Source organism: Melampsora larici-populina, assembly GCF_000204055.1.
Source record: "Melampsora larici-populina 98AG31 unplaced genomic scaffold MELLAscaffold_66, whole genome shotgun sequence".
Taxonomy (NCBI): Eukaryota; Fungi; Basidiomycota; class Pucciniomycetes; order Pucciniales; family Melampsoraceae; genus Melampsora; species Melampsora laricis-populina.
In genome coordinates, this window is record NW_006768830.1 from 409,925 (window position 1) to 431,170 (window position 21,246).

At 39.2% G+C, this 21,246-nt stretch overlaps 3 protein-coding genes across 3 annotated transcripts; 1 reads left to right on the forward strand and 2 right to left on the reverse strand.

Annotated features, from left to right (window-relative positions):
* Positions 1-3,637: 3,637 nt before the first annotated feature.
* On the reverse strand, positions 3,638-4,139 carry MELLADRAFT_112490 (uncharacterized protein; the record flags this gene model as incomplete). The annotated part of the gene is made up of 3 exons (XM_007416969.1): positions 3,638-3,788; positions 3,882-3,984; positions 4,085-4,139. 3 exons carry the CDS (start codon positions 4,137-4,139, stop codon positions 3,638-3,640), a joined length of 309 nt encoding a protein of 102 aa, XP_007417031.1.
* Positions 4,140-4,171: 32 nt separating this feature from the next.
* On the reverse strand, positions 4,172-5,917 carry MELLADRAFT_50619 (uncharacterized protein; the record flags this gene model as incomplete). The annotated part of the gene is made up of 8 exons (XM_007416908.1): positions 4,172-4,214; positions 4,325-4,393; positions 4,534-4,964; positions 5,065-5,167; positions 5,248-5,363; positions 5,458-5,532; positions 5,622-5,691; positions 5,786-5,917. Coding segments are annotated over 8 exons (945 nt in total), but the record flags the coding sequence as incomplete, so codon positions are not given.
* Positions 5,918-8,685: 2,768 nt separating this feature from the next.
* Positions 8,686-10,213, forward strand: MELLADRAFT_112492 (uncharacterized protein; the record flags this gene model as incomplete). Its single annotated transcript, XM_007416965.1, has 3 exons — positions 8,686-8,896; positions 8,919-8,995; positions 9,749-10,213. 3 exons carry the CDS (start codon positions 8,686-8,688, stop codon positions 10,211-10,213), a joined length of 753 nt encoding a protein of 250 aa, XP_007417027.1.
* Positions 10,214-21,246: the final 11,033 nt, after the last annotated feature.

Here is a 21,246-nt window from a genome sequence, read left to right on the forward strand (position 1 = left end):
CTATCATTCCACCCACAAAAACACAGCCAAAACCAACCGAGGCTGTTCCTGATGTCATTGATGTCAATCAAGAAGAATCCTCAGTCGAAATCGTTGACACTGGGGCTCGCCGTCTTCAAATGCAACGAGTTAAGGAACTCCTGGACTTTTACTGTCCTCCTCATCACCTGCCTGGTGAAGTAAGTCTCAATTTCCCCTACTCGACCAACCCAAACAGCCCAATACTAAACTTGTGTTCTTTTTTCTCTCTTTGAAGTCTGGTGACGACCCTCGAGCTTATAGGTGTCGGTGGTGTCATGGTGTTTTTGTACGGGGTCTCCGTACAAACTGGAACCTATACGCCCATCGTGACGGCGCTAAGGGACGAGCAGCCTGTCCTCATCGATCCTGAGCCATCAAAGCTGGCTGCAGGCTACCTTTGAGCTGGGCTCAAGAGCAGTCTGAAGCAATGATTGCTTCGAATGAAGCAAACGGTCAACCTACTCTAGACGCCTTCCTCTCCCAGACCACCTTCAGCGTTGAGTTATGCAACACGGTTCTTGTGGTGTGGACCCTCTGGCACGCTCTCCCTTTCAACAGGTTCTATGACATTCCTTTGCGTGCGGCTTTCACTCTAGCAAATCGACGAGCGGTCTTGAGAACTCCTACCTGGGCAGCTCGTGCAGCAAAGGAGCTCTGTTGCACTTTGCAGTCGGCAGCGTTGGCTTTAGTTCGTGTAAGTCCTATTCTGCCTTACCTTACTGATATCTCGATTTGTTTTGAGAACTGACCTTGCTTGTGAACAGGACAATCCAAGCAAGTTCTCCCTTGTCCATGATGTATGGACCACAAAGGGGAACCGGTATGCTTTCATTGGCGTGTCGGCTAATTTCATTGATCAAGATTGGAAGTATCGATCGGTCCACCTCACACTTAAACTTGTTGCTTGGAATAAAGTAGGGTATCTTCTTGCACAACCAGTTGCACGATTCTTAATAGCAAACAATTTACATAAGAAGATAAGTCTCCATTCCTTTCACCCTTTCCTTTTCTCTCTTTTAAACTTATCTATTCATCAGCCTCGACTGACCTTTTTTTATTTGGTTGATTACATGATAGGTCAAACCACTGATTCCGGTTCGTCAAATTTCCCAATGGCTCGAGAAATGCAGAAGGCCTTCATGGATTGTGAGGACCCGGTCGAATGGAATTCACGAGACAATCATGTCCGATGTTTTGCTCATAAACTCGGATTGGTTGTAAAGCATGGCTTGAGTTCTCTACGATTGTCCGCTGGTCACGTCAAACCAACAACTCCACCACATGTTTCAGTCCCAGTCCCCTCACTCATCCTCAACAACGACCTTGAAGCATTAGCCTTGATTTCTGAAGACGATGAAGATGAAGATGCAATTCCCAATCACTCAGGCCGGTTAAATGTAGTTGATGATTTAGATTTTGATGAAGAATATGAAGGTTTTGGTTATGATGATGAGCCAAGGAATGGCTGTGTTGTGGTTCAGGGTTATCTCAAGGTATGTTTCCTTTCAAATGCTTCATTCATCCTTTTTAAGCAGGTATACTGACATCTCTCCATTTTTGAAGCTCAAGGAATTCAATGCATTATTGACCCGAAGCAGTGCTCGCCGTTGCGAATTTCAGGCCCGAGCTGCTCAGATGGGCTATAAGGGGCCAGCACCGATTGCTGGGTGGGGTGTTCGATGGAACATCGACTTGAAGATGTTGTCTAATTTAGTTAGTGCACGCGATGTAAGTAGTTTCTTTATTTTCTACTTCATTTGTTCTAATCTCTTGCTTTCCTCTCTCTAATGCTGACACCCTTCTCTCTAGATTGTCGACTCCATCTTGATTGCCGATCGGAAGACTAAGTACTACCAGGGTATCATGATGACCATGGAAGAATGGGATGCTGTGGAGGCCTTCTGTTTGGTTTTAGAAGTAAGTTCCATTTTCCTTCTGGTTTTCTCGTCTAAGTGAATTGACTAACCTTTTGAATGAGCTTACCCATCAGGTATTTCGGTTATCAACCAAGCGGATGGAGGGCAATTTCGCCTCTGGATCAATCCTTCTAGCTGAATACCTTCGAGTGTCCGAAACCCTCCAGCAGATTCACGACAGCTCAACCTTCACATCCATAGTGAGCATGATCGATGTCATGTTACCTAAACTTGCCCAATATCAGCAAGAAGCGGCATCAGCGGAAATTATCTTGATGGCCACTGTTCTTAACCCAAGATATCGATTGAAGTTCTTCGATGTTCACTATGCTGAACACGCTGACCGAGCCAAAGGTGGTATTCAATGTATCTTTAATAAAGCAGTGGAGGATTGGCCAGCCACTCCTGAAGTCACCCCACCTCCCAATTCGTCCCAACCTTCAAGAGACCATTTCGATCATTTTGACATATTCACCGCTGAAATCTTGTCTGACAACTCTTCAAAAGTCCGGGCTGCTGAGCTTGATCGGTACCTTCAAGGCATTGATCCTATCTTGCCTGGTCAATCTGAACTTACTTGGTGGGAGGTTCGTTTCATCTTTTTTTGTTGAGAGTTTTTCAATCAAGAACTGACCTGGATAATTCATACTATTACAGGAACATAGCGAACAGTTCCCGGTCCTTGCTTCACTTGCTCGCGATTACTTGTCAATCTCGGCCACCTCTTGTTGCGTTGAACGCACTTTCTCGTCTGCATCAGATATTGCTGTACCTGGACGAGGTGCTTTGAAGCCAAAGATGATATCAATGGCTGTTGGTTGTAGGGAGTGGCTTCGGGCTGGTATTGAAGTTCTTGGTCGATTTTCAGATGCAATTACTTATGTAGCATCCTATGCTTTGAATTCAAAAAGAAAGACTGCTGTCTCTAACATTTTGGATTAATTTTATATTCAATCCGTTTTCTCTTTGATTGTCATATCTTTTGAATGTTTCCTTTTCTTTTAAATGTCTTGTTTTGAATTTCCCGCCGATTACCTTTCAATGTCCATTTTGTTCTTGTCTCTTTTCCTTCCACTGTCTTTGTTTTTTCAACCCTGTTTGGTGCTCGCTCAAAGTCTGATTTTCATTTCTATTCACTCGTTCAACATGTTTTTTTCTCAACTTTTGTTGTCTGTTTTCCTCAATCTTTTTTTTTTTGCTTTCTCCTTTTTCCTTCTACTGTCTCGCTTTTTAAACACTGTCTGCTCTTGCTGAATGTCTCTCTTCAATTTCTATTCACTCGTTCAACACCTTTTCTCAACTTTTGTTAGCAGTCTCTTTGTTTGTTCTAATTTTTGTTTGTTTCTCTTTGTAGCAGACTGTTTATATCTTATTCTTATGTACATTTTGAAAATAAAAAAAAATTGTGAATAAAACACTCGCCCGGCCCGCTGCAATGCCTGAAAATTTCCCTGAGCGGAGCGAGAGCGGTCTGAACAATCGCCACGCTCCCATTAGTGTGTAGCGCTTGCTTTTTGAAAGCGGATCGAGAGCGATTGTACTTGTAGCGGCTTCTCGCCCCACTACAAAAAAAGTGGCTTAGAGCGACGCGAAGCGGGGCGGTTCAGACGTTGTTAGTATGAACTACAGAAACCCCCCCCAAAGAAAAATCAGTTTCAGGTTGAATGAGATGCACCAAAAGTAGAAGAGCTTAGAAAATCTCACCAACGAATATCAATATTCTTTTGTCCATGTTCTTTAACTAAACCTTCTAAGACTGTATGGGACTGAGCAATCTTGTTTTGAGAAAGTAATCTTAATAAATCTAATCCAATAATCGGATATCTACGTTCAGAAATAGGTAAAATTGAACTAATGAAAAAAACCGCACCCCAAAGCAAAAACCAAATCTGTCAGTTTTTCTTTTGACTTTTTTTGGGGGGGAGGGGGGACATAGGATCTTACTTATAATCATTATAATACGGTCCAAGTTGTGCAATATATCTTTCCAAGGCTGGAATATCTTGACTTCTTAAAGAATAAAATGCACCGAATTCTAAAATATCACCTGAATGATTTAGTATTCCCCCCATTTGATGGATCATCAGTTCGATGTTTCATATGATACTCAAAACTCTATCATGTTTGGTTGATTTGGAGAAACTTACGAGCTTTTGTTAACGAATCCGGATCAATTAAAGTATTATCATTTATTGTAGGCATGAGTAAAAAAGATTCTACCAAAGTCGTGGATTAAGTTTGATCTATGATCAAAGATTGTTGTCTTGGCTGGCATATCTGTGGGAGAAGTTTTATTTAAAGGTTTTGAAAAGAAAAGTGTCAGTTTGAGTGATAAAAGAGCTGGAAAGAATCTGATTGAGATTTCAGTAAGATGAAGACAATCTTACATCTATAGCTGTCAGTGAATTCCTTATCGTTAGGTGACCAAACAAAGTCATGGATTCCACCCTCACGATCTAGCGAAGTGAAAGAGAAACCAAAAGTCAGATTCAAGGATTTCCTTTGATGTATATTGAAATTTTCCGACGTTGATCTTTAGAGGACACATATACCAGATTTAAAAGTTTCAAATCACTTCTTCGAAGAAAAAACTTACCCAATGTGACCCGACAATCAAATGTACCATTAGCAGATAACATGTATAGATTGGTTTCGCCGTAGTAAGATTTACCAGTCTTGTCTACATCAGTATGAGTTAAAAAAAGTAAACTAGTACCCGATCGATTCCATTTAAATTGAACTTTATCAGCTTTAAAGAAAGTTTTAGATGAAATCGGTAATGAATTTGATGTTAATCCGATTAATCCAAATATCTTCACACATGCTGGTGATCCATTCTTCTCGGGTATAAAGATTGATATTGATGGATTTCTTCCGGGTGATAATTTGTAACTTGTTAATCCTTCTAATTTGAATTTGGTGATCATTGATGAACCACTTTGGAATCCTTTTGATGGATCATATACTTGGATCTCATTGGAAATCAACCTTAGTGCATGAGATTCGTTATCGGTGAATTGTAATGACCTAAATTTCAAAGAAACAAAAAAAATCAAGATAAGCTGAACATGCCACAAATTGAAAATTGGTCGGATTGTTGATCAAATTTTTGAATAAGAAATCGTACCAAGCTTCAATAGATTTCTGTGAAAAGCTAATCACTTCTTGACCCGTACTAACATCCCAAACACGCATATTTTTATGTTGTGCACTTTCATCCGTAGGTTTAACTGTACAAAAATCAACAAAAAATTGATGAGGAGAGAATTTTCTAGGGATATATCAAGGGAGAAAGAAATGAAAAACTAACCATAACGTTCCCATGTACTAATCCAAGTACCTTTGGGAGAAAATGAAATTTCAATCACATTAGGTAAATCGATTTGAATTAAAAGTTGTCCATTTTGTGCATCATAAACTCGAACGCTACAAAACACAAAGGCAAAGGTTTGATTTAACTTCAAAAAAGTGGAATGTTGATTTGATATCTGATTGTGAAAAGTTGTGAATTCGTTCGTACTCATTCGTTGCTGCTACTGCATATCGACTTCCATCTGGACTGTACTTGAATGCTCGAACGTTTTCAACATTAGGTCTGAAGATACCAAAAAAGAACAAACAATGTGTGTTGAGGTCAATAAAACATTCGATATATGAATATCCATCGAAGAAGTCAAACTGAACTGTTGAAAGCTTTGAAGAGGTCTAAATTGAGGATGAGATTCAGTGATTCCAATCGATTTTAATGCTCGAACTAAAGTTTTTTCATTTCCAACCAATCAACAACAAAAAGTTTTCATTAGTTTCAAGAAAAATGTTGATAAGTAAGAAACGAAAGTACGACTTACAATTGTATTGATTGATTCTCTGTTCTTGGACTTCACTCATCTTTGTTTCGATACAATCAAGTTCGAGTTGATATTGCGTATACGGTATCTCTCAACTTTTTTCGGATGGAAGTAGTTTGGATGTGGTTTGAGACCCTGAATGCTCGGAATCCGGATATTTTATCGTTTGTCGAATACAGTCAAACATCCACAGCGGTACAATCTCAATCCATCCAGCATAGCCATCGGATCGGATCCTCTGACACGGTCCAGTCGATATCGGATTTGCTGAGGCTGAGCTCTCTGGTTTGACTGTCTGCTTTTGTGCTCAACGATTATAGTTACTGCTCAGACGAAATGAAAAAATTACTTTGTGGCTATAAACGAGATATCCATACGATAACCCACGAAAGGTGCATGAACATCGAAGGAGCTTAAAATACCCCACTGAGGATGTGATCCAACAAACCAGATCGACGAGAAGTGGAACTTGTTATGTGGCCTCATTTTCCTAGACCTTTCGGCAAGTCTTCAACTCGAACGTATCATGATTGGCGGCGTATCACCCCATTCTGATAATGATATTGAATCATTCCTTAACGGGTACGACGAAAGATCGAGTCAGTAGATAAACGGTCTAGGGTCTCATTCACCACTTCGAAATTGATTTGTGGCGATATGTGAAAAATAGCATCATTGAGTCCCTGTGTGAAAATCATGGCCGGCGCATCGTTGACTTCGATTGTTCTTTATGATCTCTGTGCTTTTCGATGTCATTTATTTGGACAGCCGACTTTTTGCTAAAAACAATCAGGATGAAGTGGAAAGCATTATATTTCTCATTGCGCATTGTTCATACATTTTGTACATGGGGATGAAATGATCGATATCTCATTTTTGAATTAGAAGCTGCTCTTTGCCACGAAGCATAACATTCGTTATATCTCTACAACTCGAATGTGTGTGTTGGGTCAAGAAGACATTAGAATGAAGGATCAAAAATAAGATATTGAATTGAAAGGTCATACAAAGTGATGCTGAAGACTGATTCAATGCCCAATATCATGATGAGAACTATCAGTACAGCTGCACATTGATCCTGATGAATATATTAACCAGTTTTGTCCGACTTAATCTTTGACATTGAGTAGATTACCCTTATTCATTCCTACCAATCAAAATTCAGACTGACACGAATTGAAGCAGGCTGTTCAATCTTAAATATAAAAGCTCCTGTTTCAACTTCTCAAAATCTTCATTTCGTTGTTGTACTAGCTCGTTTTTTGCGCAAAGAATACGCCAAATCGAGCGTGAAGGTCCTCATGCAACAGCTGACATTTTATCACCCTAAAATATGGCAATGATTAACTGCTAACCTGCGCACTCACTGGCCAACTCTTGCTTGGAATCTCTTCAAAAGACTGCTTGATCAATTTGCATTTGAAGAGCCTCTTGAATCTCTTAGCCAATGTTTAGACGAACTATACGTAGAGGCATTGTAAAGTAAGAACTTGTATGTCGCTGCCACCTACATCAGCAAAGTAGACACATGTCGCGCCCGGTTTGATTGGGGTCGAAAGTGAAGATCCATTGTCGCAGATCTCGTGCAAATAAGAACGAGTCCGCGGAAACGCTGATAATTTTATAAAGTATCTTCTCAGTTGAGATCTTGTATCATTTTGAAAAGGTTACAACATAATATCTATGCTGAGCTTGAGAGTCGATGCTTTTAATGTTTTATCTTGAAACCTTTGATGGGAATAATCCCCTTTGTTCGGGCTTGTGCGCTCGATTTCTATCACTTCCTAATTTACCGACCAGACCTAAGTCTAACAAATATAGTCTGTCCGTGAGTGAGAAAACCTCCTCACCTCGCAAACCCCGCGGTCTTGACTTTGCCTGGATGGGCTGGGTAGTATTTCAAAATGTAATAATGTTGAGCGATGAGAGCTGAGTGGTGCTCAGATGCGTTCTGCTTGGCCGCGGGAGGTGAGGTCACGGTGGTAGTGGAAATCTGAAATTTTCCACGTTGCTATCACGAGCACTCACTGCTTCATACAAGAGCTTCTTACTACTACCATCCTACTCAGTCTTAGACTTATACACCAAGTCGTGACTTGGTTGGTGGTCACGATGAAATTGAAGTGACCATGTAGCGAACTTCTGAGATGAAGGGTCTTCAAGATATAGCACTTTGAGCGTCTTTAGATTGCAACATAGGTATAAAACACGCGTGGACCGCGCTCGGGGGCTCACACAAGCTGCAGAAGCCTTTGCATGCCCACGAATAGTTTGTAATCCACATACAGTCTCGCAAAGCCCGCAACTCTCTGAATACTGGAGCTCAATGGACGGTTCCAATGTGTCCAAGAAGATGAATGATCAGGATTTAGATTCTGATTGAATCAGGTGTAAATGAAAATAAACAAACATGCATTCAAGTACCATACTGATGAGAAAATTATCTAAAAGACAGATATTTCACAAACATAAACAAGAAAATAAGTAAACGTTTGTTGATACAAGTTAATAACCAAATAGTCCTAGATTCTAGATTTGAAGGAGATTAAATAGCAATAAACGTGATGGAACGTATGAAAATTATAAAAATAATTCCAATTCAATCCGTGCTCGGATGAGGTCTCGCAAAGCCTGCAACGCTCTGGAGACGGGAACTCAATAAAAGCTTCCAATAGATCCAAGTGACAAATGATTAGGATTTAGACTATGATTTAAGAAGGTGTAAATGAAAAAATAACGCCCACAAGTACCATAGTGATGATAAAATCATCAAAAAGACATATATTTCACAAATATAAACAAGAAAATAAGTAAACTTTTGTTGAAACGAGTTAATAACCAAATACCTTTCGCAAATCATTGAGATTATATGGTAACCTTTCCGCATCTGGATCAACCTCATGAACCAATCGCAGAAAAAGAAGTTGCGGGCTCAGGCCGAACGGAAAAGTTCACAAAGGACTCCTAAAGGCTTGCCGGCCCCTGACAAGAATAATTTTGAAGGAGATTCATCACTGATTCCCTCGGATCAATCTAACCAACAGGATCTTCAAAAGGAACTCGGAGCCATCAAGAAACTTGCTGGGATCTTCGAGATGATGCCCTGCATAGGTCGCGCAGATATTTTTGATAGGATTCCCATCACATCCAACATTAGCTGCGAAAAGCAAACCGACAGCGCTTTTCTATAACCAAGAGCTGCAGAGATCCGTAAGTTTTTTCTGGCGGCAACAAAGAATCCGTATATCATAGAACTAACTCTTCATTACCTCAATCCCCATTCGTTAATCCCAAAGATCCAGGACTTCGATTTCTTCCACACATCACGCGTATCACCAGCCGGAAAACTCTGCGCCCCACTCGCAATCATAGCCAGCTCAGTCGGCAAAATAAGGTTTTGAAATAAATACAGTAAACAAACAAACAAACATGAAACGATTGGAATGCTCCGTTCAGCAAGTCTCGTGATCACAAATATGGAAGTGGCCGCGGCAAGTATTCCCCCAATACAAGTCTTTTAGCTGATCAGCACTCAAAAGCTGATCTCCGGATCATAAAATTCGTCGACTTCAGTTCTTCAGATACAGAACCAACCATCCTCACTACCAACACTTTCAAATCGATTTCCGTCTCAATCTTACAACCTCACTACCTTCAACCAAGCGATCACCTCCTAGTTTTCACCTCGACCGAACCTTCCTAGTACTTTTAAAGTCCCTCCTCTCGGTTTTCACTTCTCTCAGTCCATTCACTAGCTCCTTGTATAAGATGGTGTATATATCGTCTCTGCTTTCGGATGAAGCATTCGATCCTCGTTATCATAAGACCTTCAAGACGACCTCCATTCCCGAGCATATCAAGCAAAGGATCCGTCGCCGCTGTGTCATCCGTCCGTCTGTCAGGTTGCCCCGAGACTCAGAGTATGTCTTATCTTTCTTTGATCTTGATCTAATTCATTCACAGCTGACTTCCGATTTTATTGACATCTCATTATCTAGTTCCGAGGATCCACCCCCTCCCTTAGCCGAAATCCTTTTCGCGAGACGTCCTTATCTAAGCGACATACTCGTGGAACATGGGAAATGCGCCGGTCTTGGGCCTTCCTCCGTTACCGAAATCCTCGAACCAATAGCAGAAGGACCCATTCCTTCTCATGACCGACTTGCACTTGAACGCTTGGCATTTTGTTCACGAGGTCTATTGTATCAATTGAGAAAGCCCAAAAGTATCTCACCAAGAAGAAGACGTGAACTACAAGGACAAAGAGTTACCGATTCTATTGCGAGTAGAATGGAAGAGGATTTTGTTAGAGGTCTTGGTATTGCAACTCCGATTGAACCATTTACAAAGGAAGAATTGTTTCAATTCTTGATCGAATCCTTGTGGATTTGGGTGCAAGATGCTCGCTGCAAGATTGAATTACGGTGAGTATTAAATTTTCATTGATGTTGTTTTTCTTTAAATAGGTTCTGATTCTTTTGCTTTTTGATTTTTCGACGTTTCAGGGACTTCATCCGACAGTTTCTGCAATCTCGAGGTGTTATTTTCTTCATGCTTCAACTCGCTTTGCCGGTTCACTCGATTCAATCTTAACTGGACCCTCAAATCAACCACTTGATTCTCACCTTTCCTGTTATGTATAGTTTGATCTTAACTATTTCATATTCTTTCATTTTCTCTATTCCTCCATGTCTCCGATCTTGGGACATGTGAATTTGCGGATCCTTCCATCTTTGCTCGTTCATTGGAAGAGCAAGATGACTACGCCGTATGTCCTGGTGGTGAAGGAATGCACCAGGGTAATAAAATTGTAATCAAATTTCTCTCTAGATGAATATCTTGTACAAACTGCATTATCAACTTCTTCACGTACACTCCTTGTCTTCATTCTTTTATGTAAAACAGTGTTCATCTTCTCGAAACTGTCAATCGTTTCCGAAAAAAAAACATGCATGTATTGTCTTTTGTTATTCATTTTGGGTCTGCTTTATTGATAACTCGTTATTGTTTGTCACGGATATAATTTATAAGTGTGTTTGCTTGGTAATTCAAATGGCTATATGTCATCAGGTACTACATAGGTACTTGTGACAACAGTTTGAGGATAGCATGATAAGAATTCTCAACAGCTGGACTCGGATAGTCAGTTGGCCAAATGACTGCAGCTCCTCCCACTCTTTGGGCCGACTTCGTCGAACACTCAGCTTGTTGTATCTATAAAAGAGTTCACCTCGATAAAAATATACGATATTCCGACTGATAAAAACATCTATTTGACACCTATCTTCGTTTAACTTTTTGCCCCTGGTCCAATCATTTACATCAGACCTGTGATAAAAAAAATGTGTTGATTTAGGGGACAACCGCAGCTAAGTCTTGACGGAATGATGTGTTCAACTTTTGAATCTTACCAAAATCTCTCTCTCTCTCGATATCTCAAATCACCAAGCTGATTGACCCAGCCGTGCTACAAAAATTCGCTAGACAGAGTTACTTACAAAGCAAGCGAGCAGCTAATAATATGGCAAGTTGTTGCATGTATCCATTCACACCTATTCACACTCAATCTCAGGGTTCCTTTGCAAAAAAACAGTAGCTAGTACCACCAGAAAAAGTAAACTAGGAGCTTCGTTATACGATCAGATATACTCCAAAGATGAATGAAGTTTTAACAAAGAATTCAACAAAACGAATGTAAGCAGCTCAATCAATCTGATCCCAACTTTCAGTTCCTACCTAGCTCCATCTTCTCAAAACCAATGAATTCTTCGTGGTTGGGTGGAAATGAATTTTGTTCGAGCATTGAAATTGATCGCAATCACTGAATCACCTCGTCATTTCAAACCTTCGTAACGGTTCTAACATTCCAATTTTCATTTGCTTGTATCTTTCACTGAGTTGAAAAATAATGATTCTTTTTGCATCAGGATATCACAACTTGATGTTAGAAAAGTTCGAGCATTCAAGTATATTCTAGATGCAAGTCAATAGGCAGCCTCTAGTAGCTACAGATCAGTCATACAAATGAATTCATAAAATCTTGAAAATAAAAATAAAAATCCCAACCAAAAATTGGTCCAAGCTGTCAAATTCAAGGAAGGTAACATGAGAAGGCCTCACCAGAATTTTTCTTTCAATCATGTCATTAAAACAAACCTTTTAAAATTGTAGTAAGAGCTTTGCCAATTTTTCGAAGTATTCTACATACATACTTTAAGCTTGATTTAAGTAAATCTAATGCAGTCACAAGATCATCATCCTCAGCAACATGAGATTGGTGGCTCATTTTCAACAAGCAGTTGTCATGAATTTTTAATCTGCCCTACTTCAATGGGAATTGGAATAATTATGAACTACCATTCCTCGCAATGTGAAACCCTGGCATGATTGTGGACTTAGTTAAGTTTGATTGAAATTGATTAATTTTTTTTTGTTTTGCTCTGATTAAACTTGAATAAAGTTAAATCTTGCTACTTGATCAACATTAAATATTTCATGTAAAATAAAGTTAAAGTGAAAAGGAAAATCAAAAAAAAAATATAACAAGTTACAAAAAAGAAAAACCAGTTCCAAAATTGAAAAATTGAGTTTTAAAAAAAGCCCGCTGCTATTTGCAGCCCAAAGAAAATCCATCTAGGCTCGGGCTCTGCCAAAAACGGGCCTAGATGGGTGTTTCCCACAAAAAAAGCACCTACATTCCCACAAAATTGGATGTAGGCATTCAAAAATCCTGCCTACATTACAACTTTTGAATGTAGCCACTGCCAGTATTAGAGGTTCCCAGATAGGAATATGGGTCCTAGGGACCAGATTCCCCTTCTGTTCCGGTTACACAGCTTCATGAATATTTCACAAGTAGCTGTTGTGATGTATGTATGGTTGCTAGTGCCAAAGGCTTGCAAATTTCAGACGGGGCAAAGCCCTGTGTCAACTTCAGTCCATGGGGTAAATTTCAAAATAATCAACTTTTGAATCTTTGGCGTCATTGAAGATTTGCCCATTCCCTTCTAAGTTCTGATATCAAAGTCATGGCCGTCAATAAACGCTGTCAAGCTCAACACCACCATTGGCGTGGATCAACAACTCCAAGGCCATTGAAAACTGCATCAAATATAACTCCCAGTTTGCCCTCAACCCAAGATACCAAGGCTTCTTTGAATATGACAATTCATCCAATCACCAACAATAAACTTGAACTCAACTCTCAAGAAAGCTATCAATTAAATCTCAATTCTCAAGATCAAGACATTAAATGATATAGATGGATCAGACTTCAATCTTGAATCTCAAGACAAGACTAAATCTGAGCTCGACTTGCCAAATCCTGTTATCATCGAACCAGAGCATTGATCATCATAAGAACACTGAAAAAGCTGATTAACCAATATTTAAAACAACACGTCAGCTGGCTTGCAGCCACCAAAAATGGGAGGAACTCAAAGTTAGCATTGAAAAAGCCAAATCTTATTATACTAGCCAATTTACTTCAAATTCACATTCTAATGAACAATACGACACCCTACTTGAATTGTGTGAGTACAATAACCTTCTGAAGGAACTTAGGGCACGTACACTTAAGGAATTTCTGACCAGAAACCACATTCTGTAAATTTTTTAATGCAAAAATGAAACATGCACCACCAAATGGACACTTTAAATTTTGCAGAATGTGATTTCTCACCAGAAATTGCTTAAGTGAACGCGCCCTTAATCTCAAAAGCCAAAGATCTTGTAGCATAGAAGCATCAAAGGCAGTAGCAAAGGCATCTCTTTGTTGAACAATTGGACCTCAATCCGGATTGGTTGGCGGAACTGGTCATGCACGTCAGATGCGGAAACAAGCAGCTTATCTGATGATTCATGGCCGCGTTATTCAACCACAAAATGGCTGTTCCACCAAGCATCCTTTGATAATTGACAATCCTGAGGTTCTTCAAATGATCAGAGATCGGCTTCCAAATTACAAGGTTGGCAAGGTATGTTCAACACTTTGAACTCAAACTTGAATCTTTTTAACAAGTTCTCCTTGATTCAACTACTCAGGTCACACCCAAAAAGCTAGTTGATCATGTTAACAGAGAAATCTTACCTAAGTTTGATGAATATCCAGATAGTATCACTTTAGCTACAGGTAACAAATGGATGCATAAACTTGGTTTACATGTTAAAGCTCAGTCTAAATGTATCTATTACAATGGGCATGAACATGTGGATGTTGTTTTCAAGCGACAGGATTTTAATAAGCAACTCATTGAATTCAGCAAACACAAAGTTGATTACGATGGAAGAAAACTAGATCAAATCATGCATCCAAAACTCAATGGCTCAACCCAAGAGATTGTTTGGATCTACCAGGACAAGTGTACTATTCACACAGGCAAAGAACCAAAATTTGCTTTGCTTTTGGAGAAGGACTGCCCTCTCAAACACAAAAGTGATGGCAAATTGATGCATCTTTCAGACTTTGTTGAAAATAAGCACAGCCGGCTTGTGATACCTCCAGAGATTGACTGTACACTTTCATTCAAGGATGCTGCAGTTGTCATTTACCCTGGGAGCCAAGGTGATGCATGGTGGAACTGTACTCAGCTGATTGACCAGGTCAAAACTCGAGCTATTCCTATTTTCAAGTTTCTCAACCCAACATGTCAAGCGCTGTTCATCTTTGACTGCTCTTCAGCTCACAATCTGCGGGTTGAAAAAATGAACTTGGGATGAGGTGGTGGAAAACCATGTCTTTGAGATACCGTCATCCTCACTGATGATCCCAACATACCTTTGCACCTCCGAGGTCAATTTCAAATGATGAACTTTCCTTCTAATTATCCTGGCATCAAGAAAATCAAAGGTCAGCCCAACATCAAGCTAGCAGATCAACCCAAAGGAGTTCAGCAAATTCTAGCGGAACAAGGACTCTGGAGCTATCACAACAAACAGCGCACATCAAGAGGTCTTAAACCTATGGGATTAAAGTGCAAAAAGTGCAAAGAAAGTGGTCTTGCTAAAGACAAGATTTGTCGAGCTGAAAGAATCATTCAAGACACTGCTGAAAATCTCAATTTAGGTACCACCTTGGGACTCAATGCGGCATCACCATCTGAAGACAACTCTCACGACTGCTGTGCGTTCAAGGTTCTATCAACCAATTGGACTTCAGAAATGAAAAGCCTGTACTTCAGAAGATAATTGAAGAGGCAGGTCACTTGTGTATGGTTTTGCCAAAGTTTCACTGTGAATGGAACCCTATCAATCTCCTTTGGTGCTTCATCAAACCATGTAAGTTCTTTTCTACTCCTCCATAAAATCACATTAATTCATTGAATGCTCATCTTAATATGAATTTTGCTTTAGAATATCGTAAATTGAGTCACACTGCCAAGACAATTGCCAAAGCTAAAACTTTGTGGGAAACTGTCAGGACCAGCTGTCCACTGATCACTATACGCAAGTTTTTCAAGAAGGTGGACAGAATAAGAGCTGACCTCATGTAAGCCATTGCTTTTTGGCTCAATCTGACATGATTTCCTCTGAAATTACCATCCTATGTCATAGGGAAAAAACAACGGGCCCTGATCCAAACACGCAGGTCTACGCTTCTCACCAACAAGTCCCTTTGACAGCTGTATCAGAACTTTTGTGATTGGCCCTGATTGGTTTACTAGTCTATTGTTTTATTTGTTTTGTCTTTTTCATTGTTCATCACCTTCAATTTCCTTCTGCTTCAATTTGTCATTTACCTACAGAACTATGTACTTCATGAGCAATGAAATTGGTTCTTCCAATTCAACATCTGATATCTGTTCTTAGTATCACTAAAAGTTAGCTGGCAAGCAAGAACGGTGTTTTTGTAAAAAAACAAAAAAACTCAACACCTCCAATTCCAGAAAAAAGCTATACGTGGATAGCAATAGGTCTCAACATCTGATATCTGTTCTTAGATTCACTAAAAGTTGACTCACAAGCGCGAATGGTTGGTTTTTGTAAAAAAAAAACTAAAAAAACTAAAGGACTCCAATTCCAGAAAAAAGTTATACATGGATATTGATAGGTCTCAACATCTGATGTCTGTTCTTAGATTCACTAAAAGTTGACTCACAAGCGAGAACATTGGATTTCAAAAAAAAAACTAGTGATCAGATTTAAAAAAAAGTTATGCATGGAAAAACAAGGGGCTGAGGGTTTCAAAACTGATCTCAGATGCTCAAAGTGTTGAGATCTGAGTGAGAACATTGAATTTGAGAATTGCTGGTACTCGTTTGAAATTTGCAAGCCTTTGGCACTAGCAACCACACAAGTCAATTTTTCAAAACACATGTCTCAATCTGAACGAATTTACAGGACATATTAGATGTGATTTGCTTATCCAGATGAGCAGATAACTGAAGAGAACTATATTTAGCTAATAGCTAAGGATTTACTCAGATTGTTGCACATATGTAGCATATGCTTTATGGCTCAGATGTGTGCAAGATGATTTGATGACCCATTCTACTCCCAATGAGATTCTCAGCCTAGACCAGGGAACCTCTTTCATGCTGGCAGGGTAGGCACTATCTTTGAGCGTCTACATCCAATTTTGTGGGAATTTGCCATGTAGGCACTCAAAAAAGGCACCTGCATTTCAAATTTTGAATGCAGGCATGATTTTTGAGCACTTACATTTTGAATTTCAGATGTAGGCACAATTTTCAAGCGCCTGCATAGGGAGTTCAATGTAGGTGCTTTATCTAGTATCTACAGTATCAAACTGATCAAATAGGTGCCTACTTTCAGTTTGGCATATGTAGGTGCTAAAAAACAAGCACCTACATTTTTTTAGCTGTGATGCAGCACATACAACTCAGGACTGGTCAGACTGGTATTAGAGAACCACATAAAACACCTTTTCACCTAACACAAGAGTATTTTTGAGTTGCAATGAGGGTATTGGAGGACAGAAAATCTATTGTGAGTTGTGGAAACTATAGCACAGGACAGAAAAACTAACTTGAGTTTTAAACACAATAGCAGAGGACAGAAAAGCTATTCCAAGTTGTGAAAACAATAACAAAGAACAGAAAAACTATTTCAAATTTTGAAAACAATAATGGAGGACAGAAAAACTATTTCAAGTTGCAAAGACAATAAAAGAGGATGGAAAAACTATTTCAAGTTGAAAAAAGGATAACAGAGATTGGAATGACTATTTTGAGTTGCAAAAAGGATGACAAGACAGAAAGAACATTTCACATCATCTTTCAAATGGAATCATTCTGTCTTCTGCACTGTAAACATCATTCAGCTGCCCCAAGTGGCAAGGGGGAAATGATTAGGGGTATGGTTTTTCATATAAAGCTCTATCACTTCACACCTGAGTAATAAGACCCACACTACATATGTACAGCAGGATAAGTGAATATTTTCCTATCTTGTACAAGTGCATCCCGAAAAGATACAACACATTTACTCCGCCCGCCTCAACTAATGTGTCAAATTTTTTCTGCATGCACTTGTACATACAGGTCTGCTCAGTTATCTGCTCATCTGAATAAATGGATCACATGTGATACATTATGTAACTTTTTTGACCTGACAAAATTGTCCCAAAGAGTCACTACATATATCTTCATAGCTACTCAGGCAATATTCTCAAAGCCATTTGTCAGTAACAGAAAGGGTGTTACATGAAGTTTGGTTGATAAAATTACACCAAAACTTTGAGTCAGTGTATGTAGTTGATTTTTGGAATGCTTTTGTTTAGCAGAAAAGGGTTACAGCATGTATTACATATCATTCATGTATTCAGATGAGCAGAAAACTGAGCAGACCTGTATGTACAAGATAGCCACTCATTCACTTAGCCTACTTCCCATTTGTAGTGTGGGTGTTATGGCTCAGGTGTGCAGTGATAGATCCTTTTATGCCAAACCATACTCCCGATCATATCCCCCTTCCCAATTGGGGAAGTTGAATGATGTTCACAGTGCCTGTTATCCTTTTGGCAACTTGAAATAGTTTTTCCATCCTCCATTATTGTTACTTCAAATATGTCCTGCATTATTGTTTTTGAAACTCAACATAGTTTCCGTGTACATACTCCAATATCCTTTTCACAACTTGAAATATTTTCTCTTTTATCATTTTCACCACTCAAAATGGTTTTTCTGTGCTCCAATATCCCTTTTGCAGCTAGTTTTTTCATTGTCCATCATTTTTTTTGCAACTCAAAATACTTTTTCCATCCTCCAATATCCTTTTCCCACATTGAAATAGTTTTTCCGTCCTTTGTTATTGTTTTTAACCCCTCACAATAGTTTTTCCATCCTCCATTATTGTGTTTGGAACTCAGTGTAGTTTTTCTGTCCTCCGATATTCTTTTTGCAACTCAAGACAGTTTTTCCATCCTCCATTATTGTGTTCGGAACTCAGTGTAGTTTTTCTGTCCTCCGATATTCTTTTTGCAACTCAAGACAGTTTTTCCATCCTCCATTATTGTGTTTGGAACTCAGTGTAGTTTTTCTGTCCTCCGATATTCTTTTTGCAACTCAAGACAGTTTTTCCATCCTTCAATATACTTTCCGTGAATCAAATTAATTGTCGGTGCCACCTACATGGCCTTTTTTGAAGCGTGGAATGTAGGTGCAATACCCAAGTGCCTACATCATGTAGGTGTAACAAAATTGCACCTACAATTACATTTTCAAATGCAGGTGCTATTTTTTAATGCCGACATGGTTATTTCAAAATGTAGGCTTCTTTTTGAAGGATCCCAGCGCCTAAATCCTGAACATAGGCATTTTTTGTGGGAAACACCCATGTAGGTGCTTCTCTAGCTGCACTTACTTGGTATTTCTGCGGGCTGCAAATAACAACAGCCTAAAACAATACAAAGCCATCATAAGACCATGGGTAGAAATGATCAATAACCCTTAGGAGCACTGATCAATTTTGAAGGATTAGAAAACATGAACCACCTGATCCACCCAAGAATTGAGTCCAAGATGGAATACTAATAGTTCAAATATGAGCATGAGTAGAAACACTAAGATCAAGTAAACCAAAAGCAGTTATCTCGGAGTACAAGTGCATTTGGAAAAGATACAACACATTTACAACACATGTCCGGGCCGGCGGAGCAAATGTGTTGTATCTTTTCCAAATGTTGTACACCAAAAGATTGAAATGTAAGTGTAGATTTCTGGAAATTTGCTTTACATTGATTTGAAGTGAAATGGCTCATTGGATGAAGATTTTATGTATATGATTGATTAAATCTCAACCAAGTTGCTACAAAAGAGTTTGATTCAGAAATGTGAGATTTGCTAGAAATTGATTTAGAAAATTGAGGTTGCTTTAAAGAAATTCTCAACTGCATTGTTTTGTGAAAGGGGGTAAACAGGTTTAAAAGATTCTCATCCCACTGCTATCATTATATTGGTTCCTTGGTGGGAGCCCTAGGCTGGGAACATGATAGAGAATAGAATGGGTCATCAAATCATCTTGCACTGCACATCTGGGATGTGAAGCATATGCTGCATACATTTGAGCCAACACTTAGATATCAGATACATACAGGTTGCCTCATTTATCTGCTCATCTGCATAAGCAATGGTTTGAATTTTTCTGGGTGGATATTTGAAATACATATTAACACATGATTGAAATGTGAAATCTGGCAGTAATAATTTCAATTTTCCCATATATAGAAAGCCAAACAAAGCACCACTTGATCAAGATCATTACCTGTTCTAGGGGTCACTGGAAGCTTTTCACAACATTTCATAAGTCTCACTCACTGTCTACACCCCCTTTGGTGATTGGTCTATGATGTGTGCAAATACCACAATTGCCCTGCTTGTTTTTGTGATTGCAGAGTGGTTTGTGGCTCTGCAATAGCCCCACTATATATATTGAATCATGTGCACCACATCTTGGGGGTGGAAAGCCCCCATAGTGGAGTGAGCTCTCCACCAACGCCCAAACCAATCTGACACAATACGACTTTTTGGAGGTTTTCCATGTTGTATCGGCCAACCCATATATTCAGACCAATACCCAATATGATATGAGGACAAAAAAAATCCAAAAATCTGGTTGGCCATATCGTGTTGCTGAAGCAATACGAGCCGATACTGTAGTTAAAAATTGGTTGCAAGGCTTTTCAAGTAGGAAAAAGCCAAATCACCTCCATCCTGTATCGCGTCACCAATACCCAATATGAGAAAAGGGGACTTCTCATGTTGGGTCAGGTGAAGCAATATGGAGAAATCCAACTTTTGATGTTGGATTGGCAATACAATACCAATACGATACCGACTTTTGTGTCGGATTGGTTCCGGCGTTGTCTCCACAATGGCTAGAGTTTCCCTGCTATATAGCAGAGCAATACTCAATAGTAATACCCAGGGACATGTATCCTTTTATTTGTCTTATTATGCATGGTCACTGGTGTACTTGTTTGCTCTTTTCTATCTTATATATAGCCAAGAACTATCTTTTTACACTTTTTGAGAGCCCCTTGTGCCACTATATTGTGCACTAGCAATTTGTTGCACATGGACTGCTCCACAGCTCTCAGAGACAAACAAAGGGGAGCATTATGTTGCACTTTACAGCTCAGTCTTAGGTCCACAGTGCCAATGAGGTCAAATCTCATTGTGTTGTGTAGCAGTTGTGGTATTGTGTGTACAACCAACTGTGCAACACCAAAAAGTCACATTGATTTTTGCTCACATTCTTGATCCAAAAAAGTTGTATGTTAAACTAAAGTGTGTCAAAATATGCACACACATTTTTGCACATATGTGCAAAAATCATGTACAATCTTGAAAACAAATCAAAGTTGAATATTTTCAGATCAATGTGATTGCAAGTCCTGTTTCTTTCTCCTCTTGACCCCTCACTACATAGCTCTTTTTTTGGACTTTGTTCATCATCTTTTCTGGCTTTACCACAGACAAACTAATCACTCCTTGCCTCAAATCTGTGAGGATAGTGGCTCTTTTAAAGTAGGCTACACTCACTAAAAGGTGGTACAGGGAGTATATTATGATGGAGTATAATAAGGATCATTATATTTTGCTCTTTAAACTAGGTACAAAGGAGGAAGAGGATGATGAGAAACAGGGATTTGATACAGTGAGGATGTGTCAAAAGCAACAAAAGAAGGGCATGACTCAGACTAAAGCAGAGACAAAATGGAATAACATCAAAGTAATGAAACATGGTAAGTAAGTAGGAGCTTTTTTCTTCAGACTGGAGTAATGAGGATTTGATAGATGAGTTTTTGACAAGACTCTTCTCAAATTGATTGCTACTCACAGCATTTGGCAAGCATAACAAGCTTGAGTAAGGGGTTTCAAGTTAGAAGTTTCTACATATTTCTACACCACAACCACTTGCCTGTTGTTGTAGAATAAGTGTAATGTTTTTAAATCAGAACACCTTTTTAGGTGTCCCGAATTCAAGTTACGTAGGTTTTA